Source organism: Myiozetetes cayanensis, unplaced genomic scaffold (genome assembly GCF_022539395.1).
Source record: "Myiozetetes cayanensis isolate MyiCay16 unplaced genomic scaffold, myiCay2020 scf197, whole genome shotgun sequence".
NCBI lineage: Eukaryota > Metazoa > Chordata > Aves > Passeriformes > Tyrannidae > Myiozetetes > Myiozetetes cayanensis.
This window is the reverse complement of record NW_026087408.1, coordinates 1-26,637: the sequence shown is the minus strand read 5'-3', so window position 1 is coordinate 26,637 and position 26,637 is coordinate 1. Positions and strand designations below refer to the sequence as shown.

At 53.2% G+C, this 26,637-nt stretch overlaps 1 protein-coding gene and 4 long non-coding RNA genes across 12 annotated transcripts; 3 read left to right on the top strand and 2 right to left on the bottom strand.

Annotated features, from left to right (window-relative positions):
- Positions 1-3,687: 3,687 nt before the first annotated feature.
- LOC126639435 (uncharacterized) lies at positions 3,688-15,548 on the bottom strand. 7 transcript variants are annotated; one of them, XR_007628785.1, is made up of 6 exons: positions 15,352-15,548; positions 14,001-14,806; positions 9,985-10,192; positions 7,450-8,140; positions 6,817-6,944; positions 3,688-6,495 (listed from the first exon to the last, which is right to left on the bottom strand). It is a non-coding gene; the product is annotated as an uncharacterized LOC126639435 (long non-coding RNA). The 7 variants fall into 7 exon arrangements; XR_007628786.1 differs by lacking the exon at positions 9,985-10,192 and having other exon boundaries at positions 7,450-7,581; positions 13,335-14,806; XR_007628790.1 differs by lacking the exon at positions 9,985-10,192 and having other exon boundaries at positions 6,817-6,930; positions 7,450-7,581; positions 13,335-14,806.
- Positions 15,549-15,618: 70 nt separating this feature from the next.
- Positions 15,619-17,174, bottom strand: LOC126639434 (uncharacterized). The gene is made up of 3 exons (XM_050314200.1): positions 17,100-17,174; positions 16,405-16,544; positions 15,619-16,291 (listed from the first exon to the last, which is right to left on the bottom strand). Exons 1-3 carry the CDS (start codon positions 17,172-17,174, stop codon positions 15,619-15,621), a joined length of 888 nt encoding a protein of 295 aa, XP_050170157.1.
- Positions 17,175-18,298: 1,124 nt separating this feature from the next.
- Positions 18,299-21,471, top strand: LOC126639439 (uncharacterized). Its single transcript, XR_007628797.1, has 4 exons — positions 18,299-19,902; positions 20,803-21,090; positions 21,168-21,298; positions 21,387-21,471. It is a non-coding gene; the product is annotated as an uncharacterized LOC126639439 (long non-coding RNA).
- Positions 21,472-21,674: 203 nt separating this feature from the next.
- LOC126639438 (uncharacterized) lies at positions 21,675-23,128 on the top strand. The gene is made up of 3 exons (XR_007628796.1): positions 21,675-21,908; positions 22,414-22,540; positions 22,861-23,128. It is a non-coding gene; the product is annotated as an uncharacterized LOC126639438 (long non-coding RNA).
- An 832-nt stretch (positions 23,129-23,960) lies between these two features.
- Positions 23,961-25,797, top strand: LOC126639437 (uncharacterized). Of its 2 annotated transcripts, none has more exons than XR_007628794.1 (4): positions 23,961-24,255; positions 24,365-24,533; positions 25,041-25,167; positions 25,489-25,797. It is a non-coding gene; the product is annotated as an uncharacterized LOC126639437 (long non-coding RNA). The 2 variants fall into 2 exon arrangements; XR_007628795.1 differs by having other exon boundaries at positions 24,402-24,533; positions 25,489-25,795.
- Positions 25,798-26,637: the final 840 nt, after the last annotated feature.

Genomic DNA, 26,637 nt, shown 5'->3' with positions numbered 1-26,637 from the left:
GAAATACTGAGCAGCAAACATCTCTCATCCTGCAATGCCCATGCATTTTAAAGGGCATTTATGCAGCTCTCACAGGGTTAGCAAGGAATACATTTATACCCAGCAGAGAATCTGAATTAATACCTCTAAACACACACACACAATCTAATCCTTTCAACTATCACTCTCTTTTTTTTATTAGTACTCAAAGTATTCTTTGCAAGCAGCATTCCTGAATAGCAGCCCAAGAACATTTGGAATGAAATTACTTTTACTGGCTCTACAGCAAAAAACAAATGCAATTGTGTAAAGCTGCATTTGCAGCTGTTCCAAGGAGAATTAAAAACCAGTTCATAATGCAAGAGGTACTTTAATTTAACACTCAGTTTAACCATTACTTTGCTTTCATCCTGCATATTTCACACCTCTGGGCACGGCACAATTCACTGTAAGGAAAAAGAATAATAACCCACAGAAAAAGAGCTGGAGGAACTTACTTGTGAATGGTCCTTTAGAACACAATTACCTGCAAGAGAGAAATTATCACTCATAAAACTCACTCTTAGTGGATCCATCCCAGGAGGAAGAGTGATGGGAGGGGACAGTTGCACTATTTCCCTTTATTATATTAAAAAGCACCAGCTGAGCTTCCCCTGGCACTTAATGGATAGAGTCCACACAGCAGTGTCAGCAGTCAAAGAGAGCAGACCAAGTGGTTTTAATGTAAAAAAGACCAACTCTCAGATTCCTGGACAAGTTCCTACTCTCCTGTGTGGAAGGTGTTATTGCAGGCTCAGAGTTTGCTGGCCCAGCAGTCCATTTCAAACTCACAAAGGATCTCCAAGAATAAAAACAGAAAATCCACTTATTCCTTGGGGCACAGGGAGGGCTGCAAAGGTGGAAGGTGGTGTTGCATTATCCATCTCAGTCCTGGTCAGGTTGACTCTGCCAACAGAATTATTGGCCATGCCTATATAATATATTGAATCTATTTATAGAATATACCAGTGAAGCACCGGAGGATGCAGAAACAGAAAGGCACGTGCAAAATCATCCCATTCAGAGTTCATTACAGATCAGAGCAGCTCTACCTAGATTGTTTTATAATCCTAGGGCTATTCCTGTGCTCCTCTGCTGACCACAGAGCACTTGCACAGCCCTGTTATCCCCAGGGTCTGATCAGACTTTCCAAAAATGACTGCAGTAAGATTGCCTGTCTCTCACAACCTGCCACTTGCTGTCTCTGGAGCTCTCTCCAGGGGTGCAGATGGAAGCCCTGCACCTTCTCAGTGGGCTTTAGGTGAGTGTCAAGAGTATCTAAACATATTCTGGGTTTAAAATACAGAGTTCTGTTGGGAGTGTCATCCATGGAGAGGCAACGAGGGACCAGAGCTGGTGGTAACTCCTGGCCTAATGCTCTCTTAAGAGTCAGATAACTTTAGTTTGGACTTGTCAGTGGGATGTGACTGACATTGGATTCCTGCAGAAATTTCAGCAGCAGGCAGACATTGCACTGCCTTTTCTCCTGCTGAACAGGGATTTCTGAGAAAGCTACACCTGACTAATTCTAGAAGGTAAAAATTCATAGAGAAAAGGGAAAGGTTTAGATTTTTTTGTTCTTGAAACCCTACAGCACGAGCACCTATCTGCAAGTCACGACAAAATTTCTGGCCCTATTTACTTTAGGAGCTTTGCCACTGACTTTTGTGTGGAGGGAGGTGAGCCAGAAGGAGCCACTCCATTCCAGCATAAGGAATCTGCTGTGTGTTTAGATGGGTAAGGTTCTCTTGGCAGCATATCTGGTTTTTACCTGTGGCAGGGAGCTCACAGCTTCTCTAGAAGCCTGCAGAGACAGCCAGTGCTAAAGGACACATGACTGGAGCCAGCACAGCTCAGGGCAGAGTCTTCCAGTTCCAAGTCACATCCTCAGGCTGCCTCGGTTGAATTCACCCCATGAAGGTGACAGGTTGAATTTTGTTCATGGATAGACAGATGGATGTGGATATAAACCATCTATTCTGATGGGCACACCTAGGACCTCGTTCTTTGGCTGCCCACTCAAGTTTTAAAAACGTGACACTTCATCAGAGCCACCCCCTTGTTCGCTGCAGTAGAAAGCAAAGACCAAATCAAATCTGAAAGTTTTGGCTCCTGGCCATTACAAACACTAAGATCAGCATGCAAGAACAGCTAAGGAGATAAGACACCATGTGCCTCTCTCGTGGCAACTTTAATATTCAGACATCAAAACAGCGGCAGAAATCACTGACAGGCAATCAGCAAAACCCAGAGCAGTGATGAAACAATTTTCCACTTTCATGCTATCCCACTCAGAAATTAAGATCTGTTTCAAAGTTTTATAGGTGCTGGAAAAGTTGAAGGCACAGCTGATGCCCTTCTGATGCTGCCTGTCACATTTCTGTAGCCTAGAAGATAAAGACAACTATTCCCTGATCCCAAATTTCCAAAGAACGTTCAAGATGAAAGTACAAGCCTGGCACAAAAAAAAAAAAATCTCCAATTTCAGTACAGCAAGAGAACACAGTGAACTTGTGCAGGCCCTCCATTTCCATACTGGGCACTGCAGGCACACTGCAGTTATGCTTAAGTGGGCTGATTCATTCACATGAACACTGAAATGCAGACATTTTCCAGCACAATCCTACATCCTATGAAGGGCAGGCCCTCTCTCCAGAGGTGCAGAATCCCATCATGTCTTAGAGTAGGATACAAGTGTCACCAAGGCAAGACCATGGCAGAACAGTTCACAGTTGTAAAAGTTGTTCTGCCTCTAATACCCAAGTCTGACAGTCTTGAAAAAAAAACATGAAGTGAATTTGCAAACAGAACATCACCACTTCTAACTCAGGAATATTGAGGCAAATGGGCAGTAGGGATTTTCAGAGTCTATATTTTAAGTCTGGGTTGTGTTTCTTAGGACTAAATTGTCCCAAACCCTTCTTCCCAGAAGCAATGGCCAGGACACAGATCCAGTCCTCTCCCTAAACCTTTGAACTGAAGGTTCCAAGAGAGACAGCTCCTTCTCCAGCAGTGTCAGGCAGTCAGTCACAGCTGTTTCCAGAACCATGGCTGCACACATCACAGCACAACAGCTGCCTCTGGAAGGCACTACCAGCGAGGATAACTGGGGGTACAGAAAAGAATTTAATATGCTGTGTGCTTGTGTTTCTCTGGCAGAGCCCACTCACGTCTGCCACCTGGGAGGGGAGATTAAAAGGAGCAGTTCTGACATCGTCTGTCCCAGTGTGAGACAACATCAGTGAGGCTCAAGCAAAGCTGTCCTGCTTTGAGAATCCTGCTGGATTGTGAATGCAGCAAAAGCACAGCTCTGTGTGACAGTCCTGCCTGCTCACTGCACACAGTTCAGCCCCAGCACCAGGGGGACTTTCTGCCTCTCCCTCCAAGAGGATTTGGGACCCAACAGCTCCTTGCTGAGGAATTTTATCTTCATGAATGTTTGACAAAGTTGAGCTTCAGGACAACTGGGGCACTTGTCATTATTCCTGACTCTTCCAGGGCTGCATTTGCCAGGATCCTTTGGGCACGAGGAACCTTCCAGACTGCCCCAAACCCTCACAGCCCACTTGCTCTTCTTGCCACAGTTGGACCAGCTCAGTGTTCTCCACAGAAAGAAAAAATTCAATGATTCTCTCTGAAAACAGAACCTCCCTCACTTTGCTTTCCCATTCCATGTGTTGTTCCCTTGTAACCAGTTTGTGGGACTCATTCCCAGCCTCCTGAGGTTCATTTCCCACCTCACTCGTGGCTGCACTAGAGCTGCTTCTCCACACACACAGAAGGAGCTGCTGCAGCTTGTCCAGTTTCCTGCTTCTCCTTCCAACTCCTCCAGCTCTTTGCCCAGCTCTCCAGGGTCCATTCCTTTGCCCACTGGACTTGTTCCCAGCCCCAGGGCTGCCAGGGCCACCCTGGGCTCTCCCCTGCCCTCACACTGAGGGACCTTTCCCAGCCCCGAGTGCAGCCAGCACTGACCCAGCTGCTGGCAGCTGCAGTTCTCCCTGCTTGGACCAGGCTGGCAAGGATCCATGTCCAGAATAAAGACAAGCACAACAGTCATTCAAACACTACAAAATATCCTTTATTGAAGTGAGAGTTAAAAACAAAACTATTAGCAAGGAGAATCAAAAGTTAAAAAGAATACAAAAAAACTACTTTATCTATTGGTGTTCATACAATCCTACAAACAGCCTCTATTAAAGTATTAGTGTCAAGGAATTAAAGGGATCCAATATTAGCTAGTACAAAGGGAATTAAAGGGATCCAATATTAGCTAGTACAAAGGGAATTAAAGGGATCCAATATTAGCTAGTACAAAGGGAATTAAAGGGATCCAAGGAAAAGGATGTGAAGTGTTTGCTTTCTGGGTTCTTCCTCTCACTAAACTGTGCTCCCCTGCACAGACAGGCCAGGGCTCCCAGGCTCTGCAGGGCTGGGCGGCACTCATGCTTAGCGGGCGTCCCCGCCAGCAACACAGTGTCGATGGAAGGATGAGCATCGCTCCAGCCAGCAGTCCTGACACCCCATGGATCAGCTCCACATTACACTACGTAGGGCCAGGACGTAGTATAAGGTGATGCTGGAGTGGCAGCCAAACAGCGCCCGTTCATCACCTCATGGCAACAGTCTGTGCGTGCCCCACTGCAGGGCAAGGGGCAACCACCCACGAGAAGTGGCAGAGCCAGAGCTCTCCTCAGGGAATGCCTGAGCTGCCTAAAGGCTGCCCTTGCACCATCTATCCAAGGCAGCAAACTCTTACAGGGGGTTTCCAAAGTTTGCATCAGTCTTACCACACATCCAGAGGGAGCAATGCAGAGTCCTCACCATCCTCCCATTCCCAGGAAGGCACTTCATGCACTGCCTGTGGCTCAGGGACGACTCAGGTGGCTTAGGGAGGACTCAGGTGGCTTCTTTTCTTCTTTCCTCATTTCTGCATTTTCTCCTTCAAAAGCAAAGGTTTCTTGCCTTACCTTCCTCCTGGAAATGCAGTAAAAGGCATCTTGAAATCTACTACTGGCATTCTGATTTTAAAGGATACTGGGGTTGTCTTACCCATACAGATCCCAGCTTAGGGCTAATACCTACAGGGTCTGTCCTGGTCCATTCTCCTGGAATTCCACTGGCCCACACCACAGGAACAACTCCATCTGCCACTTCAGTCAGGACGGTGCTGCTGACAGGAGTTATTTCCTGCACGAGAAGAGCTGCTGCTCTCACACAGTTAGTTTCAGCAATTACAATTTCAATCTCCCCATTGTCCAATTTCATTTCTGCCTGAACTGTTCCAACCAATCTCTTCTGGCAGTGGCTTGGGTAATTTTGGCAAACAGACAAACTAAGGAATTCCCCAAGGTTTTCCCACTTTAACCCCTGTCACACCAATCACCTTCACAGTGCCATCCCTTAATTCTGCCTCTGTTGTGTTAAGGGCTGAGGAAGCTGGACCTGTGTCTGACCAGCACATGTGCAAACCAAATGCTGGGGACTGGAACCCACACCTTGCACTCCTGCAGCTCTCACAATTCCACTCAAGACAAAACACCCAATGGTACCATCACCACTCATTCCTTAATCCCAATCCCACACTTCTTTTGCACTCCGAGCACCACTTTTAGAACCCAATTACAGCCCATTCCAGAGCTCCATGGCCAGGACAGACAGCTACACCTCTGATCCTCTCAGGAATGCCTCAATCCATTGCAGGGACCTTGCTTGGAGCTCCCCAGCTTGGGGCACCCAGAGGAGCTCCCCGAAGAATCCTTTGGGTGCGCGCTCGAGTCCTCGGGGTGCCCCAGCCCGGGGGGCACCAACAGCACTGTCCCTCCAGGGGCCCAATCTGCTCCCAAAAGGCAGGGGCATCGTGCCCGTGTCCCACACTGCTCCGGGGATCTGAGGGCCTTCCCGAGAACACCTCGGTGCCGGCGTGAAGGCCCAGAGATCCCTGGGAACCACGGGACAGCAGGCACAGAGTCCCTGCTGGGGCCCATTTGGCTGCCTGAAAGCAGCTCGGCAAAGAAGCCTCTCACACTCAGCTGGGCACTTTTACAAGCCAGGCATTCCTTGCTGACAACACCCTGCAATCATCCCAGCCCAGCGCCTGTCCTGGCCATCAGCTCCCACAGTGCACACAGAGGGGTCTCCACTGCAGCTGATTGAACCCTCATGTACTGATGCCCTTTTTCATTCCCGGCATTCCAGTTCTATATCCAGGGCATTCTCCAACACTTATTACCATCCACACCTACCTTGTAAGGTTTCTGAGAGGCTTCTCCAAGGGGCTTCCACGGTCTTCTCTGTCTGGAGTCCCCAAAGTCCCAAGAGCCTGCCTGAGGAACCTCAAGACAACTCACCTGCTCACAGAGGAACTTGGTGCTGCTTGGCTGCTGCCTCACTTCCCTTCTTCCTTCTTTCTTCACCTCCCTGGGTGAGTCCCTTTCAATCCCCTGGCTCGGCTCTCTGCACTTTCCATGCCACAGCCCCCTGCAAAAAGTATCAGCTCTTGTTACACCTCAAAAACCAGACAGCATCCCCCCTGTTCTCCTGACACTTGGCCATTAGGCCAAAGTCTCCTTCTTTAAAGCACAGTTGGACTCCTGACTGACTACAACAGCTACAGCCCTGAATCATAACACAGGCTGAGGGACAAACACACAGGAGAACTTGGAAGGATCCACTTTGTTCTGCTGACCAATTCCAAGGAGGTTTCCTAACCCAAGAGAAAGATGCCCAAGGTCCCTTTTGTGCCACTTGAACTGCTAGAAATGGAATCAACCAGGCCTGCAAAGGCCCTTTCCACTTCACCTGCAGGGGCTGGCAGTCCCACCACTTGACAGGGACCCAAGGGCTGGGCAGGAACGCACGGGCTGGGGGCGTCCAATCCATCGGCCGAGGCGTCACCGTCAATTCCTGCAGTTCCTGCAGGGCACATCCTAAAGCCAGCAAACAATTAGCAAGACCATTTTGGTCTTCAATGTCAACATTCCCTACAAGATGGGGAGCTTGATAAGGCCTCCTGGTGCAACAAGGACAGACTTATGGCCACCTATTCAAAGCATCTACTAGCACTGAAAAGGTATCACTGTCCTCCTGCCAGGGCTAACTCAGCAAACCCTGTTTGCCAGGAGCCTCCAGGAGGATTGCCAGCTTTTGGGGCTCTCTTTTTTCCCCACAGCTGGAGCTGGGACTATCACCTGCTCTACAGGGGGAATAGCCCAGAAAGTTCACTGGGAGGGATGCCAGTCACTCCAAGGCCCTTGTCAGGGCTGCTCTCTGCACACCTTGTCCTTTGTTTTCCCTCCCAAACAGTTCAGAGAGATGTGGCAGAGCCAGAGCTCTCCTCAGGGAATGCCTGAGCTGCCTAAAGGCTGCCCTTGCACCATCTATCCAAGGCAGAAAACTCTTACAGGGGGTTTCCAAAGTTTGCATCAGTCTTACCACACATCCAGAGGGAGCAATGCAGAGTCCTCACCATCCTCCCATTCCCAGAAAGGCACTTCATGGACTGCCTGTGGCTCAGGGAGGACTCAGGTGGCTTCTTTTCTTCCTTCCCCATTTCTGCATTTTCTCCTTCAAAAGAAAGGTTTCTTGGCTTGCTTTCCTCCTGGAAATGCAGCAAAAGGCATCTTTTAAATCTACTACTGGCATTCTAATTTTAAAGGACACTGGGGTTGTCTTACCCATACAGATCCCAGCTTAGGGCTAATACCTACAGGTTCCGCCCTTGTCCATTCTCCTGGAATTCCACTGGCCCACACCACAGGAACAACTCCATCTGCCACTCCAGTCGGGATGGTGCTGCTGACAGGAGTTATTTCCTGCACGAGAAGAGCTGCTGCTCTCACACAGTTAGTTTCAGCAATTAGACTTTCCATCATCTCCCCATTGGTCAATTTAATACCTGCCTCAACTTTTCCAATCAATCTCTTCCCAGCTAAAGCTTAGGAGAGCTTGCAAATAGACAAACTGAGGAATTCCCCAAGGTTTTCCCACTTTAACCCCTGTCACGCCACAAACCCTCACAGAGCCATTGCTCAATTCTCCCTTGGTTGTGTGAGGGGTGGAGGAAGCTGGACCTGTGTCTGACCAGCACATGTGCAAACCAAATGCTGGGGACTGGAACCCACACCTTGCACTCCTGCAGCTCTCACAATTCCACTCAAGACAAAACACCCAATGGTACCATCACCACAGCCCCCAAACCTGCCCAGGCTCCAGCTGCTGCACACACCTGGTGTTTTGCCAACAGGCAGGGCACTCCAGGAAACAACTCCTCCCCAGGCACAGGATAACAGGAACAGTTCAAACAAGCACAAGCCAACAACACCCGACACAGATTTACGGTACACAAAAGAAACGGAGCAAGGCATCAAATCCTGACTGCCCCCAGAGACAGAACTGGGGCTCAGCACAAATCCCTCCCCCACGGCCCCCTCACGCTTGGGGATCAAGTCAAGTCTTATGGAGCCACCCTCGAGGGGGGCAGGTAAACATGCCCTGCCTGCCCTGCCCAGGGACAGGGAACTGAGCCCAGTGTTCCTCGGCACAAGGCAGCCCTTGGAAATATCCACTGCCATTCCACAGCCAGGCACAGCAACAAGCACTCCACAAGGCTGCTTGGGCACAGCACCAATCTGAAGCTCAGCTTTTCTCTGTTCCACTTCACCTTGTTTGCCACCTCATCCTGTCATCAAAACTTGCTGTCCTTGCACCTTTTTAGGGTCACCATCAGCTGAAGAGGCCTCCGCTCCAGCACCCACAAGGGCCTGAGCCCTTGGACAAGATCCATTTTCCCAAGGAATTCAAAGCTCCACCTGAGGGCCACGGGCTTTTCTCACCCACCCTTGTGCTGGAGCTCGGCCTTCATCTCCCTGTGCCTTGGGTTCTTGCAGTGGCTGCCCCATTTGCAGCCCTGCCCTGGCCGGAGCTCGGCATCCTGATCCCATCCCTGCCGGCCCCCGGAACCGCTGACTCGGCAATGGGGGGCCCTCCATTGCCAAGTGCACGGTCCCGTCGGGGCTCACGGGGGGAACAGGAGGTCCAAGGGCTCCAGCCCTCCTGGGACAACCTCCCACCACTGCAGCCAACAAAGGAGCCTCTCCAGCCCTGCCTCCCAAGGCATCCTGAACAAACCCAGCCCAGCTCCACGGGACAAACTGCTCCCTGTCTGCCCAGTCCAATCTGAGCCCAGAGGCTCCCAGCTCATGCAGCCCAACTGCCCAGGAGATCACAGACTCTCTGGCCTCTGCTTTAAACCTCTCCACAGCACCAGCAAGTTCAGGCTGAGTAAAATCCTCCACCACATCAGGCCTGATGGGAGAACCAGCGGGGTCACCTTCCCCTTTCCCTCCTGTTATTGGCTGTGCTTCAGCAAACACTTCCCCTCTGAACCACGCTCTAAAGCAGCTCAATCCCAAGCATCTCCACCCCAGTTCTTGCGATCCCAACCTATCCCTGCCTCTGCACTCACAGCATGCACTGGTTTACTTGACCCCTTGGCTTCCCATATTTATATTGGGCTACCTGGAGAGTCACTTCTGCTCCTGTTTGACAAGTGTCCAACCTGGCCCTGCATAGGCCACAACTGTTTTCCACTGGCCCACACCACAGGAACAACTCCATCTGCCACTCCAGTCGGGACGGTGCTGCTGATAGGAGTTATTTCCTGCACGAGAAGAGCTGCTGCTCTCACACAGTTAGTTTCAGCAATTACAATTTCCATCTCCCCATGTTCCAATTTCATTTCTGCCTCAACTTTCAAACCAATCAATTCCTGGCAGTGGTTTGGGTAATTTTGGCAAATAGACAAAGTGAGGAATTACTCATTGTTTTCCCAGTTAAACCCCTGTCACACCAATCACCTTCACAGTGCTATTCCTTAACTGTCCCTCTGTTGTGTTAAGGACTGACGAAGCTGGACCTCTGTCTGACCAGAAGGTGTGCCAACCACATGCTGGGGACTGGAACCCACACCTTGCACTCCTGCAGCTCTCACAATTCCACTCAAGACAAAACACCCAATGGTACCATCACCACTCATTCCTTAATCCCAATCCCACACTCCTTTGCAGTCAGAGCACCACTTTTAGAACCCAATTACAGCCCATTCCAGAGCTCCATGGCCAGGACGGACAGCTACACCTCTGATACTCTCAGGAATGCCTCAATCCATTGCAGGGACCTTGCTTGGAGCTCCCCAGCTTGGGGCACCCAGAGGAGCTCCCCCAAGAATCCTTTGGGTGCGCGCTCGAGTCCTCGGGTGCCCCAGCCCGGGGGCACCAACAGCACTGTCCCTCCAGGGGCCCAATCTGCTCCCAAAAGGCAGGGGGATCGTGCCCGTGTCCCACACTGCTCCGGGGATCTGAGGGCCTTCCCGAGAACACCTCGGTGCTGGCGTGAAGGCCCAGAGATCCCTGGGAACCACGGGACAGCAGGCACAGAGTCCCTGCTGGGGCCCATTGGGCTGCCTGAAAGCAGCTCGGCAAAGAAGCCTCTCACACTCAGCTGGGCACTTTTACAAGCCAGGCATTCCTTGCTGACAACACCCTGCAATCATCCCAGCCCAGCGCCTGTCCTGGCCATCAGCTCCCACAGTGCACACAGAGGGGTCTCCACTGCAGCTGAGGGGAGGGATCAGCATTACAGGAGGGGTCACTTTGTTCCCTGTATCTCTGTTCCACACTCAGGACATTTCCCAATACCTGTTCCCATACACACATCCCCTTAGAAGGTCTCTGAGTGGGGGTCTCTGGTGGTCACCAGTGCCTGGAGCCCCCAAAGTTCTAAGTCACCACCTTATCAGCTTCAAACAGTTCACCTGCTTACAGAGGAACTTGGTGTTGCTTGGCTGCTGCCTCAGTTCTCTTCCTCCTTGTTTCTTTCCTTTGCTTCCTTAGTCCCTTTCAATCCCTTGACTCAGCTCCATGGAGTTTCCAGGGCACATCCCACTGCACAAACTACCAGCTCTTGGTCCACTTCCACACTCAGATATCAGGGAGAGGGGCAGAAATCAACTAATGCAGGGCACTACCTCCAAATATTGGGACAAAAACACCACAACATTCCATGGCCTCCCTTGGGAAATAAACACCAAACTGCTCAGACACAAACAAACACCTGCACACTACAACAATCTGCCACTCTTGCTTCAACCCAGACAAGTCAGGGGGGAAATTACACAAGTGCAACTTTTCCAAGTTTCAGGGATGATACAAAAATCAGGGAGATCAGAGACTACCCCAGACAGTTCTACCTGGAGGACAGAAGGACACCAAAGCCATCCCCAGTGCTGCAATCCCTCAGGCTCCCAAAAAGGCCCAGGGGCTGCCCTGGAGCACAGGCAGGAACGCGACGTCACCACCCCACGGGCACAGCTGAGAACCCAAAGAACAGCCACACCAGCAGCTCCTGCAAGCCCTGCTGGGCTGGGCATTGGGCAGGAAGGGCACTGGCCTCTCTTCCTGCCCAGGAGGAAAAAGCCTCCTTGCTGAGCCCTTCTCCTGCCAAGGGCATCAGCTCTGAAGGGAACTTCATCAAGGGCAACTTCTCACACTGACAAAGATTCCTCTTCCCTGGAAAATCTCTTCCCAACTGAACACACAAGCCCACACTAGAGCTTCAGGTGTCGCCTACAATTTCCTACAAGAACCCCTAAGACTCAACTGGTGAGTTTTACAAGCCAGGCATTCTTTTATTCCTATGCTCTTGAATCATCCCAGCCCAGCGCCTGTCCTGGCCATCAGCTCCCACAGTGCACACAGAGGGGTCTCCACTGCAGATGAGGGGAGGGATCAGCATTACAGGAGGCTTCACTTTGTTCCCTGCATTCCTGTTCCACACTCAGGACATTGCCCAGCACTTATTACCATACACACCTACCCTGTAAGGTTTCTGAGAGGCTTCTCCAAGGGGCTTCCACGGTCTTCTCTGGCTGGAGTCCCCAAAGTCCCAAGGGCCTGCCTGAGGAACCTCAAGACAACTCACCTGCTGACAGAGGAACTTGGTGCTGCTTGGCTGCTGCCTCACTTCCCTTCTTCCTTCTTCCTTCACCTCCCTGGCTGAGTCCCTTTCAATCCCCTGGCTCGGCTCTCTGCAGTTTCCATGCCACAGCCCCCTGCAAAAAGTATCAGCTCTTGTTACACCTCAAAAACCAGACAGCATCCCCCCTGTTCTCCTGACACTTGGCCTTTAAGCCAAAGTCTCCTTCTTTAAAGCACAGTTGGACTCCTGACTGACTGCAACAGCTACAGCCCTGAATCCTAACACAGGCTGAGGGACAAACACGCAGGAGAACTTGGAAGGATCCACTTTGTTCTACTGACCAATCAAAGGAGGTTTCCTAACCCAAGAGAAAGATGCCCAAGGTCCCTTTTCTGCCACTTGAACTGCTAGAAATGGAATCAACAAGGCCTGCAAAGGCCCTTTCCACTTCACCTGCAGGGGCTGGCAGTCCCACCACTTGACAGGGACCCAAGGGCTGGGCAGGAACGCACGGGCTGGGGGCGTCCAATCCATCGGCCGAGGCGTCACCGTCAATTCCTGCAGTTCCTGCAGGCCACATCCTAAAGCCAGCAAACAATTAGCAAGACCAGTTTTGCCTTTCATGTCAATATTCCCTGCAATATGGGGAGCTTGATAAGGCCTCCTGGTGCAACAAGGACAGACTTATGGCCATCTATTCAAAGGCTCTACTAGCACTGAAAAGCTATCACTGTCCTCCTGCCAGGGCTAACTCAGCAAACCCTGTTTGCCAGGAGCCTCCAGGAGGATTGCCAGCTTTTGGGGCTCTCTTTTTTCCCCACAGCTGGAGCTGGGACTATCACCTGCTCTACAGGGGGAACAGCCCAGAAAGTTAACTGGGAGGGATGCCAGTCACTCCAAGTCCCTTGTCAGGGGGGCTCTCTGCACACTTGGTCCTTCGTTCTCCCTCCCAAACCAAGGGGCTTCAAACAGTTCAGAGAGATGTGGCAGAGCCAGAGCTCTCCTCAGGGAATGCCTGAGCTGCCTAAAGGCTGCCCTTGCACCATCTATCCAAGGCAGCAAACTCTTACAGGGGGTTTCCAAAGTTTGCATCAGCCTTACCACACATCCAGAGGAAGCAATGCAGAGTCCTCACCATCCGACCATTCCCAGGAAGGCACTTCATGCACTGGCTGTGGCTCAGGGAGGACTCAGGTGGCTTCTTTCCTTCATTCCCCACTTCTGGATTTTCTCCTTCAAAAGCAAAGGTTTCTTGGCTTGCCTTGCTCCTGGAGATGCAGCAAAAGGCATCTTGAAATCTAATACTGGCATGCTGATTTTAAAGGATACTGGGGCTGTCTTACCCATACAGATCCCAGTTTAGGGTTAAAACCTACAGGTTCTGTCCTTGTCCATTCTCCTGGAATTCCACTGGCCCACACCACAGGAACAACTCCATCTTCTGCCACTCCAGTCGGGACGGTGCTGCTGACAGGAGTTATTTCCTGCACGAGAAGAGCTGCTGCTCTCACACAGTTAGTTTCAGCAATTACAATTTCAATCATCTCTCCATTGTTCAATTTAATACCTGCCTCAACTTTACCAGCCAATCTCTTCCTAGAAAAGGTTTAGGGGAGCTTGCAAATAAACAAACTGAGGAGTTACTCATTGTTTTCCCAATTAAACCCCTGTCATGCCCATCACTTTAACAGTAATTGGTTAACTAATTGGTTAATTAAGCCAGCCCTTAATTCTCCCTCTGCTGTGTTAAGGGCTGACCAGGACATGTGCCAACCAAATGCTGGGGACTGGAACCCACACCTTGCACTCCTGCAGCTCTCACAATTCCACTCAAGACAAAACACCCAATGGTACCATCACCACTCATTCCATAATCCCAATCCCACACTTCTTTTGCAGTCCGAGCACCACTTTTAGAACCCAATTACAGCCCATTCCAGAGCTCCATGGCCAGGACGGACAGCTACACCTCTGATCCTCTCAGGAATGCCTCAATCCCTTGCAGGGACCTTGCTTGGAGCTCCCCAGCTTGGGGCACCCAGAGGAGCTCCCCGAAGAATCCTTTGGGTGCGCGCTCGAGTCCTCGGGGTGCCCCAGCCCGGGGGGCACCAACAGCACTGTCCCTCCCGGGGCCCAATCTGCTCCCAAAAGGCAGGGGCATCGTGCCCGTGTCCCACACTGCTCCGGGGATCTGAGGGCCTTCCCGAGAACACCTCGGTGCCGGCGTGAAGGCCCAGAGATCCCTGGGAACCACGGGACAGCAGGCACAGAGTCCCTGCTGGGGCCCATTTGGCTGCCTGAAAGCAGCTCGGCAAAGAAGCCTCTCACACTCAGCTGGGCACTTTTACAAACCAGGCATTCCTACACACTAAGATATTTTAAGATCTTACTGACTGAAAACACAGAAAACTTTTGTCATGGCCACATGACCTCCCACAGACAGCTCCTTTCCCCTTCCAGCACAAAATTAGTTTCATGGTATCATTTAATAGGAAGTGCCCAGGAACCCCAGCCTCTGCTTTCCAGGACAGAAAATAAACAGGGGGAAGGAGCTTTGCACAAGTGTAACACACTCCAGAACAGACCTGACTTCAGCTTTACTCTTTGTGTTCAAATATTCCATGGAACAGCTCCAGCAGGAGAGCTGGCACATTACCCAGGGTACCTGAAAGCCCATCCTTTGAGGGCTGTAGGAAAATCGCAGTGGGACAAGCTCCTTGTGCCTGCACATGCCTGGGGATCCTTTCCATCCACCCCGTGCTCTCCCAACAGGAGAAACAGTGACCTCGGGGACACGGTGGCACTCGACATCCTGCTGAGAGAGGAGGAAGGAAACCTTTAGCATAAAGCTGAGTTGGAACCTCGAGCTTCCTTTCCCAGGAGCTTTGTGCAGTCTGCAAACAAGGAGGAGGAATTTTCATCTCCTTTGGTGCAGGTGTCAACAGAGGCTGAGAGCTTTTGCCTTTTTCAGACAACTGTGCCCTTTTGGACTCCCTACAAGTTCAAGTGGCACCAGAAAGCCCTTCCTGCAGACACACGGGTGTCACACACAGGCACCCACACACCTTTTCTGCAGCTCACACGTGGCCAAGATTTCCTCACCCTGTGGACATCCCACCCTGTGTAGTTTTGCCAAAGAGCACAGCACCCTCCCTGTCCTTGCAAACTGCCTCCCTGCAAAAAAGAGCAATGTTTCCTGGACACTTCTCCCATAGTCAAGGTCTTTTGAAGCTGCTGTCGTGCCACCAAACCTGGTCCCTCCTGGCTTCTGCCTCTCCTTGGATTTAGAAGGCACATGCACATTCCAGCTTCCAACAGCAACACCCAGTTCCTCACTGGGAGCATCAGCCCTGCTCTTACCGGTACAAACTCCCAGGCTCGGCACAGCTGTGGTCGCAGAGCAGCTTTCCAAGGTCCTTCTCTCTCCCAGCAGGAAGCACAACTCGCCACACTCTGCCAGCACCAGGGGAAACCACAAGGGAAGCTGGAAACTGACACAGAACAAGGAAAGAACGTGAGCTCGGCACCAGAAAACCAAGTTAGAGTAGCCTTTCCCTCTTAGCCCTGCACGGGGAAAGGTTTTAGAGTTCCAAGGCAAACCTGATAGACCAAGAGAGCAACAGCCCCTCAGCCCCGCCACGGCTCCCCCCGGGGCTCCCCGGCAGGGAACGGGCTTACCCAGCCCCCGCAGCCCAGCACAGCGGCCCCAAACACCGCCCCCCTGCCCCGTTCCACGGGCACGGATGGGAATTCTGCAGACGAGCCGTGCCTGGCAGACAAATCCAGCTCGTGCCCGCTGCGAGGGCTGGCCCGGAGCTGCTCCATCCCTGCTGCCACGAGCTGTGCTGGCAGTGCCGCGGCTGCGGGTGGGATTCCCCCAGCTCCGGACGCTCCGGAGCAGGGCAGTGCAGGGCACGGCTCCTCCGTCCCCTGCCAAGAGGAAGCGCAAGGAGGGCCGGCTCGCTGCCTGCTGCTCCGTCCTCCTGCCGGCCCGCCTGCCCTGCCCGGCTGCTCCGGAGCGCACAGGGACGGGGCAGGAAAAGCTCCCCGAGCACGGCAAGCACGAGTTCGTGCCCGTCCCCAGCCGGGCACAGCCCAGCCGGCCGCGCTCCCTCCGGCCCGGGCCTGCCAAGGGCTCGTGGAGAGGAGCGAGAGCTGCCCACATTGAATAAAGGCGCATTTGCCGACAGCATTTCCCCGCGCTCCTTGCCTCCTGTGACTCGCGCCGCAGCGTCCGCTCGGAGCATTTGTGGGTTTCCTCTCCTGTAGCCCTTTCCCGGCCAGGCAGGACCCTGTCCGTCTGCAAAGAAAGATGCAATCTTTCGGTGGGATTTTTCAAAGCAGAGGCTTTGCCGCGGGAGGGGGCGAGTTCCAGAGAAAGTGGGGGAGAGGAAGGAGAGCCTCAGGTCTCACCTGGCAGCTGTCAGATGAGCTGCAGCTTCTGGATCGTAGGCCAAAGAATCGCTGTGGGAAATTGCGGCCGTTGCGAAGGCAGAGGCGGGCCCAGCCTGTGCCCGAGCCGCGGCACGGTCAGCGCCAGCTCCTGGGACTGCCTGTGGACAGACACAGGGACACGGGGACAGGCGGGCAGCTCCGCTCGGGGTCCCGGAGCACGGGAGGAAGGAGGAAAGGAAGCGTTCTTCCCTGCCCCGGCACGGGCCCCGGCTCCCCACGGCCGGAGCGGGCCCGTGCCCGGAGCCCCGGCGGGCCCCAGATCCCCCGTTCCCGGGGGCACTGCGGGCGGGAAGCCCGCGGCATTGCGGCCGCGGAGAAGGGGCAGGCGGGCGGTGTTCTCTCCGGGGGATGCGCTGGGGCCGGGGGTGCCCGAGCCGGGGGGGCTCTGACCCCGCGGGGGGGCGCGGGCGGCGCTGGGGGCCCGGCGAGTTCGGGGGGTCCCGGGGCGGGCCCGGCGCGTCCCCACGAGGACGGACGAGGGAAGCGCCGCCGTTCTCCCGGCCCCGGGCCCCGGCAGAGCCCCGGCCCGAGCGGCCCCGCCCGCCTCGGTCCCAGCGACCGCCCCGGAACGGCTCCTGCCGGCCACGCCGGGGCAGATACGCCGGTCCCGGTGCCCATCGTGCTCCCGAGCCCATTCCCAGCCCCAAGCCAACCTCGCTCCTCCGCTGGCGGTCCTGGCGCCGGTCCTGGTCCCCAGTCCCGGTCGCCATCCCGATGCCGGTCACCATCCCGATGCCGAGCCCCGTCCGCAGCCTCGCTCCTCCGGTGCCGGCCCCGCTCACGGCCCGGGCTCGGCGCAGCGCCGGGAGCTGCCCCCGGGCCGTGAGCGCCGCTCGGTCCGTCCGCGCCCCGGGACGAGCGTCCTCCACAACAGCGGGGCGAGCGCGGTTCTGCCGCTTTTGAGCGGCGCGGCCGGGGCAGGGCCGGGGCGGGCGGGCCCGCACAGGTGCGCGGGGCGGGGACGGGCGGGGGGGGCGGTCGGAGCGGGGTATTTAAGGTCCGGCACTCGCTGCTGATTCCATTTGCTCGGGCAGTGCGTGGGAAGCAGCATCGCTGCTGGGGTTTCTTTCTGCCGCGGCTATTTTTGTGGTTGCTTTGGTTTGTATCTTGTCTTTTACTTTTGCTTTTCTTTTCTTTTATTTTTTTGTTCGTGTCCTTCCCAACACAATTGTTATCTATGCTCTGTTTCTGCCTGTGGAGACACCGCAAGTCCCCCAGTTCTCGTTCCTGCTCCTTTGTTCTCAGCCCTCTCTGGTTCCTCACCCTGCAAGCTCTTACCTTCTCTCTGTCTTCTGCTGTACACCTTGGTCTTCCTTACCCTGTTTCTTTTTTTGCCATGCTGGCGGTTCCCGTATGCCGCCTCCTCCTGGCTCCTGTTGCTGCCCTCCTGCACACCCGGTTCCTCTGGCTCCTCTAGCTTTCCCTTCCTCCCCCATCCCTGCTTCACTGCATACCCCAATCCCCCACTCTCTCCTCTGTCCCTCTTCAACTTGTGTGCATATTAACACTTTTTATTCTTTTTCTAAAGAAACAGTGAAGTGGGGAACTTGGGTAGTAGTCAAGCAATGCCCAGTTATTCTACAACCAGGTAAAGTGACTTGAAGTTGATAATGTGGTCACTTAAAACTTTGGGGCTCAAGGCACAGGTGTCCACCAGAGACCCCTGATGGAGCTCTTCAGAGACCTTATGAAAGTTTGTGTATATGGGAACAGGTGTTGGGGAATGTCCTGAGTGTGGAACAGGAATGCAGGGAACAAAGTGAAGCCTCCTGTAATGCTGATCCTCCCTTCAGCTGCAGTGGAGACCTCTCTGTGTGCACTGTGGGAGCTGATGGCCAGGACAGGTGCTGGGCTGGGATGATTGCAGGGTGTTGTCAGCAAGGAATGCCTGGCTTGTAAAAGTGCCCAGCTGAGTGTGAGAGGCTTCTTTGCCGAGCTGCTTTCAGGCAGCCAAATGGGCCCCAGCAGGGACTCTGTGCCTGCTGTCCCGTGGTTCCCAGGGATCTCTGGGCCTTCACGCCGGCACCGAGGTGTTCTCGGGAAGGCCCTCAGATCCCCGGAGCAGTGTGGGACACGGGCACGATGCCCCTGCCTTTTGGGAGCAGATTGGGCCCCCTGGAGGGACAGTGCTGTTGGTGCCCCCCGGGCTGGGGCACCCCGAGGACTCGAGCGCGCACCCAAAGGATTCTTCGGGGAGCTCCTCTGGGTGCCCCAAGCTGGGGAGCTCCAAGCAAGGTCCCTGCAATGGATTGAGGCATTCCTGAGAGTATCAGAGGTGTAGCTGTCTGTCCTGGCCATGGAGCTCTGGAATGGGCTGTAATTGGGTTCTAAAAGTGGTGCTCTGACTGCAAAAGAAGTGTGGGATTGGGATTAAGGAATGAGTGGTGATGGTACCATTGGGTGTTTTGTGTTGAGTGGAATTGTGAGAGCTGCAGGAGTGCAAGGTGTGGGTTCCAGACTCCAGCATTTGCTTTGCACATGTGCTAGTCAGACACAGGTCTAACTTTCTCAGTCCTTAACACAGCAGAGGGAGAATTAGGGCTGGCTTAATTAACCAATCACTGTTAAGGTGATGGGTGTGACAGGGGTTGAAGTGGGAAAACATGAGGTGGTTCCTCAGTTTGTCTATTTGCAAGCTCCCTTAAATCTCTGCTAGGAAGAGATTAATTGGAAAAGTTGAGGCAGAAATGAAGTTGGAACATGGGGAGATTGAAATTGTAGTTGCTGAAACTAACTGTGTGAGAGCAGCAGCTCTTCTCGTGCAGGAAATAACTCCTGTCAGCAGCACCGTCCCGACTGGAGTGGCAGATGGAGTTGTTCCTGTGGTGTGGGCCAGTGGAATTCCAGGAAATGGACCAGGGCAGAACCTGTAACAATTATCTCTAAGCCAGAGTCTGTACTGGTAAGGCAAACACAGTATCCTTTAAAATTAGGAAACCAGTTTGGATCAGTTCCTGTGACAGCCAAGTTTGGTAATTGTGGTTTGCCTGTGGAATGGGAATGCGAGAACCTGTAAAGAAAGGAAATGGGAAAGAAGATTGTTTCCTGGGAGCAGGAGCTGCCAGACACTGACCCTGGATGTTTGGTTGTGGTTGGGAACGACCTCCCCATGGTTGTCTGTGCTGGGTGTGGGTTTGGGTCCTGTCTGGCCACAGGTCTGTGCAGCAGCTGGAGCCTGGGCAGGTTTGGGGGCTGTGGTGTTCCAGCCTCTGAAGTTTGTTGTCGCTGTTTCCTTTCAGTGGCCAAATGTCCCTGCTTGGCTGTTTGTTGCGCTGCAGCCAGAAGAGCCCAGCCCTGCGATGGCCCAGCATTGGTGTGACCCACAGTGGGTGTCACCTGCCCTTGGGGCAGTGCCCAGAACTCCCTTTGCCATCCCTGCTGCAGGGTGGGAGCTGCACAGAGCCAGCAGCGTCCAGCTGGAGGATCCAGGAGGATGCAGCTCTGCTTTTCTGGGAGGTAAGAGGTGGGGGTGCTGGAGCTGGAAGGGGAGTTTTCCAGGCAGAGGGAGGGAGGGAGCAGGGAGAACTGCAGCTGCCAGCAGCTGGGTCAGTGCTGGCTGCACTCGGGGCTGGGAAAGGTCCCTCAGTGTGAGGGCAGGGGAGAGCCCAGGGTGGCCCTGGCAGCCCTGGGGCTGGGAACAAGTCCAGTGGGCAAAGGAATGGACCCTGGAGAGCTGGGCAAAGAGCTGGAGGAGTTTGAAGGAGAAGCAGGAAACTGGACAAGCTGCAGCAGCTCCTTCTGTGTGTGTGTAGAAGCAGCTCTAGTGCAGCCACGAGTGAGGTGGGAAATGAACCTCAGGAGGCTGGGAATGAGTCCCACAAACAGGTTACAATAGAATAGACTCTTCCCAAGTGTCTGAAAAACTTTGCTGTAGTTGGGCTTTCTAAATTGCCAACTGCAGTGGTTGTTGAGGTGTTGGCCCTTGTTGTCCTGTGTCTTTGGTGAGGTGTTGAGTCAGTACCTTTTTGGAGCTGCTGTTGGATGTCCTGAATTGACCTGTAAGGTCCTGGTTTTCTTCCCTGTTTCTCCCAGCTTGTCCATGCAGGAGATGGAATTCCAGTGCTGCAGTAGAGATGGCTTGTGGTGCTCCTAAAAGGAGCCTTTCTGCCTTCAGGACAAGTTGTGGTGCCACTGGAGCTGTTGGGAGAAGTGGAGGGTTGGCAGTGCCAGGCCTGGAATGCTGTTGCTGTGGCACAGACGCTGCTCCCTGGCAGGTTCTTGGGTTGGATTCCTTGGCTGCCACTTGGCAAGGCCTGGAAGGGCCTCATTTGTGTAGGGAACAACACATGGAATGGGAAAGCAAAGTGGGGGAGGTTCTGTTTTCAGAGAACATCATTGAATTTTCTGTTCCTGCAGGGACACTGAGCTGGTCCAGCTGTGGCAAGAAGAGCAAGTGGGCTGTGAAGGTTTGGGGCAGTCTGGAAGGTTCCTCGTGCCCAAAGCATCCTGGCAAGTGCAGCCCTGGAAGAGTGAGGAATGATGAAAAGTGCCCCAGATCTGGTGCAGCTCAGCTTTGTAAGACGTGTCTCAAGAGCAGACAAAATCCTCCAGCAGTGAGCTTGGCAGAAAAGGCCCTGTGAAGCAAAGCAGCATGAAACCCCAGAGCTGCTTGTGGATGGTAGGTGAAACTTGGAGCCCTCCCAGGTAAAGGTGTCTGATCCCCACAATCCTCTTTGTGTCCTCTGCCAGCAGCTGCCCTTGGTCATTCTTGTGGTTTGCAGGTTGTGAAAAGAGCCTTGGGGATTGGCTTCTGGGAAGGGGGATCCGTTTCCTGATGGGAGTCCTTGAAATAGAAGTGAGTGTCTGTGGGAAATGAGGAGGCTGCAGGAGTGCTGGGGCTGGAGAGTGCACAGTGAGTATGGTTTGAGTGTCCTGATGTCCCTGACCCAATGCTGTGCTGTCACCAAGTCCTTTCATTGTGATTTAAATTGCCTTTAAAGGTGCTGGAAGTCCAAATTGAAGTAGGAAATGCTTGTGGAAAGCTTGGTGTTCCCAAGGGCAAGCTTTAGGGAGCATGGACAAGGGCAGACCCTGTAGGTATTCCCATGAAGCTGAGATCTCTGTGGGTAAGGCAAACCCAGGATCCTTTAAAATCCCAATACCAGAATGTGTTGGTTGCAGTAACAGCTAAATTTGCTCATTGTGGTTTGCTTCCAGAATGTGACTGCAAGAACCTGCAAAGAAACCCAGTGGCAAAGAGGATTGATCAGTGCAGGAGGTGAGAGAAGCACCTGGAATGACAACCTTGAGTAGTTGACAGTCTTAGATTTCAAGATGCCTTTTGCTGCATCTCCAGGAGCAAGGCAAGCCAAGAAACCTTTGCTTTTGAAGGAGAAAATCCAGAAATGGGAAGGAGGAAAAGAAGCCACCTGAGTCCTCCCTGAGCCACAGGCAGTCCATGAAGTGCCTTCCTGGGAATGGGAGGATGGTGAGGACTCTGCATTGCTCCCTCTGGATGTGTGGTAAGACTGATGCAAACTTTGGAAACCCCATGTAAGAGTTTTCTGCCTTGGATAGATGGTGCAAGGGCAGCCTTTAGGCAGCTCAGGCATTCCCTGAGGAGAGCTCTGGCTCTGCCACATCTCTCTGAACTGTTTGGGAGGGAAAACAAAGGACAAGGTGTGCAGTGAGCAGCCCTGACAAGGGACTTGGAATGACTGGCATCCCTCCCAGTGAACTTTCTGGGCTGTTGCCCCTGTAGAGCAGGTGATAGTCCCAGCTCCAACTGTGGGGAAAAAAGAGAGCCCCAAAAGCTGGCAATTCTCCTGGAGGCTCCTGGCAAACAGGGTTTGCTGAGTTAGCCCTGGCAGGAGGACAGTGATACCTTTTCAGTGCTAGTAGATGCTTTGAATAGGTGGCCATAAGTCTGTCTTTGTTGTACCAGGAGACCTTATCAAGCTCTCCATATTGCAGGGAATATTGACGTGAAAGGCAAAAATGGTCTTGCTAATTGTTTGCTGGCTTTAGGATGTGGCCTGCAGGAACTGCAGGAATTGACGGTGACGCCTCGGCCGATGGATTGGACGCCCCAGCCCGTGCGTTCCTGCCCAGCCCTTGGGTCCCTGTCAAGTGGTGGGACTGCCAGCCCCTGCAGGTGAAGTGGAAAGGGCCTTTGCAGGCCTTGTTGATCCCATTTCTAGCAGTTCAAGTGGCACAAAAGGCACCTTGGGCATCTTTCTCTTGGGTTAGGAAAGCTCCTTTGATTGGTCAGTAGAACAAAGTGGATCCTTTCAAGTTCTCCTGCGTGTTTGTCCCTCAGCCTGTGTTATGATTCAGGGCTGTAGCTGTTGTAGTCAGTCAGGAATCCAACTGTACTTTAAGTAATGAGTCTTTAGCCTAATGGCCAAGTGTCAGGAGAAAATGGGGGATACTGTCTGGTTTTTGAGGTGTAACAAGAGCTGATCCTTTTTGCAGGGGGCTGTGGCATGGAAACTGCAGAGAGCCGAGCCAGGGAATTGAAAGGGACTCACCCAGGGAGGTGAAGAAAGAAGGAAGAAGGGAAGTGAGGCAGCAGCCAAGCAGCCCCAAGTTCCTCTGTCAGCAGGTGAGTTGTCTTGAGGTTCCTCAGGCAGGCCCTTGGGACTTTGGGGACTCCAGCCAGAGAAGACCGTGGAAGCCCCTTGGAGAAACCCCTCAGAAACCCTACAGGGTAGGTGTGGATGGTAATAAGTGCTGGGGAATGTCCTGAATATAGAACTGGAATGCAGGGAATGAAAAAGGGCATCATTGCATGAGGGTTCAATTAGCTGCAATGGGGACACCTCTGTGCACTGTGGGAGCTGATGGCCAGGACACCCGACGGGCTGGGATGATTCAAGAGCATAGACATGAAAGAATGCCTGGCTTGTAAAAGTGCCCAGCTGAGTGTGAGAGGCTTCTTTGCCGAGCTGCTTTCAGGCAGCCAAATGGGCCCCAGCAGGGACTCTGTGCCTGCTGTCCCGTGGTTCCCAGGGATCTCTGGGCCTTCACGCCGGCACCGAGGTGTTCTCGGGAAGGCCCTCAGATCCCCGGAGCAGTGTGGGACACGGGCACGATCCCCCTGCCTTTTGGGAGCAGATTGGGCCCCTGGAGGGACAGTGCTGTTGGTGCCCCCCGGGCTGGGGCACCCCGAGGACTCGAGCGCGCACCCAAAGGATTCTTCGGGGAGCTCCTCGGGGTGCCCCGAGCTGGGGAGCTCCAAGCAAGGTCCCTGCAATGGATTGAGGCATTCCTGAGAGGTCAGAGGTGTAGCTGTCTGTCCTGGCCATGGAGCTCTGGAATGGGCTGTAATTGGGTTCTAAAAGTGGTGCTCTGACTGCAAAAGAAGTGTGGGATTGGGATTAAGGAGTGAGTGGTGATGGTACCATTGGGTGTTTTGTCTTGAGTGGAATTGTGAGAGCTGCAGGAGTGCAAGGTGTGGGTTCCAGTCCCCAGCATTTGGTTTGCACATGTGCTGGTAAGACACAGGTCTAACTTCCTCCACCCCTAACACAACAGTGGGAGAATTCAGGAATGGCACTGTGAGGGTTTTGGTGTGACAGGGGTTAAAGTGGGAAAACCTTGGGGAATTCCTCACTTGGTCTATTTGCCAAAATTACCCAAACCACTGCCAGGAAGAGATTGGGTGGAAAAGTGTAGGCAGGTATTAAATTGACCAATGGGGAGATGATTGAAATTGTAATTGCTGAAACTAACTGTGTGAGAGCAGCAGCTCTTCTCGTGCAGGAAATAACTCCTGTCAGCAGCACCGTCCCGACTGGAGTGGCAGATGGAGTTGTTCCTGTGGTGTGGGCCAGTGGAATTCCAGGAGAATGGACAAGGGCAGAACCTGTAGGTATTAGCCCTAAGCTTGGATCTGTATGGGTAAGACAACCCTAGTATCCTTTAATTATCAGCATGCCAGTATTAGATTTGAAGATGCCTTTTGCTGCATCTCCAGGAGCAAGGCAAGCCAAGAAACCTTTACTTTTTTTAAGGAGAAAATCCAGAGATGGGGAAGGAAGAAAAGAAGCCACCTGAGTCCTCCCTGAGCCACAGGCAGTCCATGAAGTGCCTTCCTGGGAATGGGAGGATGGTGAGGACTCTGCATTGCTCCCTCTGGATGTGTGGTAAGACTGATGCAAACTTTGGAAACCCCCTGTAAGAGTTTCCTGCCTTGGATAGATGGTGCAAGGGCAGCCTTTAGGCAGCTCAGGCCTTCCCTGAGGAGAGCTCTGGCTCTGCCACATCTCTCTGAACTGTTTGGGAGGGAAAACAAAGGACAAGGTGTGCAGTAAGCAGCCCTGACAAGGGACTTGGAGCAACTGGCATCCCTCCCAGTTAACTTTCTGGGCTGTTTCCCCTGCAGAGCAGGTGATAGTCCCAGCTCCAGCTGTGGGGAAAAAAGAGAGCCCCAAAAGCTGGAAATGCTCCTGGAGGCTCCTGGCAAACAGGGTTTGCTGAGTTAGCCCTGGCAGGAGGACAGTGATAGCTTTTCAGTGCTAGTAGATGCTTTGAATAGATGACCATAAGTCTGTCCTTGTTGCACCAGGAGGCCTTATCAAGCTCCCCATCTTGCAGGGAATATTGACATGAAAGGCAAAAAGTGATCTTGCATAATTGTTTGCTGGCTTTAGGATGTGCCCTGCAGGAACTCCAGGAATTGACGGTGACGCCTCGGCCGATGGATTGGACGCCCCAGCCCGTGCGTTCCTGCCCAGCCCTTGGGTCCCTGTCAAGTGGTGGGACTGCCAGCCCCTGCAGGTGAAGTGGAAAGGGCCTTTGCAGGCCTGGTTGATCCCATTTCTAGCAGTTCAAGTGGCACAAAAGGGACCTTGGGCATCTTATTCTTGGGTTAGGAAAGCTCCTTTGGATTGGTCAGCAGAACAAAGTGGATCCTTCCAAGTTCTCCTGCGTGTTTGTCCCTCAGCCTGTGTTAGGATTCAGGGCTGTAGCTGTTGCAGTCAGTCAGGAGTCCAACTGTGCTTTAAAGAAGGAGACTTTGGCCTACTGGCCAAGTGTCAGGAGAACAGGGGGGATGCTGTCTGGTTTTTGAGGTGTAACAAGAGCTGATCCTTTTTGCAGGGGGCTGTGGCATGGAAACTGCAGAGAGCCAAGCCAGAGGATTGAAAGGGACTCATCCAGGGAGGTGAAGAAAGAAGGAAGAAGGGAAGTGAGGCAGCAGCCAAGCAGCACCAAGTTCCTCTGTCAGCAGGTGAGTTGTCTTGAGGTTCCTAAGGCAGGCCCTTGGGACTTTGGGGACTCCAGACAGAGAAGACCGTGGAAGCTCCTTGGAGAAGCCTCTCAGAAACCTTACAAGGTAGGTGTGTATGGTAATAAGTGTTGGAGAATGCCCTGGATATAGAACTGGAATGCAGGGAATGGAAAAAGGCATCAGTACATGAGGGTTCAATCAGCTGCAATGGTCACCTCTGTGTGCACTGTGGGAGCTGATGGCCAGGACAGGCGCTGGGCTGGGATGATTGCAGGGTGTTGTCAGCAAGGAATGCCTGGCTTGTAAAAGTGCCCAGCTGAGTGTGAGAGGCTTCTTTGCCGAGCTGCTTTCAGGCAGCCAAATGGGCCCCAGCAGGGACTCTGTGCCTGCTGTCCCGTGGTTCCCAGGGATCTCTGGGCCTTCACGCCGGCACCGAGGTGTTCTCGGGAAGGCCCTCAGATCCCCGGAGCAGTGTGGGACACGGGCACGATCCCCCTGCCTTTTGGGAGCAGATTGGGCCCCTGGAGGGACAGTGCTGTTGGTGCCCCCCGGGCTGGGGCACCCCGAGGACTCGAGCGCGCACCCAAAGGATTCTTCGGGGAGCTCCTCTGGGTGCCCCAAGCTGGGGAGCTCCAAGCAAGGTCCCTGCAATGGATTGAGGCATTTCTGAGAGTATCAGAGGTGTAGCTGTCTGTCCTGGCCATGGAGCTCTGGAATGTGCTGTATTTGGGTTATCAAAGTGGTGCTCTCCAGCCTGTGAGAAGGAAATTCAGTGTGCTGTCCTGCATAGCTCTGATGTGTTGCTCCTGGTTGAGGACATTTTATTTCTTGGCAAGAGGATCAGATCTGTTCAGAGATGCTTTCTTATGAATGAGTCAGACCTCTGGGATTTGTAAAACATAAAATCCCCTGTAACTGGCTCTGTGCTGGCTGTCAGAACTTGTGGATCCTGGAGACTTTCTAACACTGTTTGCCTGAGTTGTTCTGTCAGCAAGTTCACCTTGGACACACATTGTCTT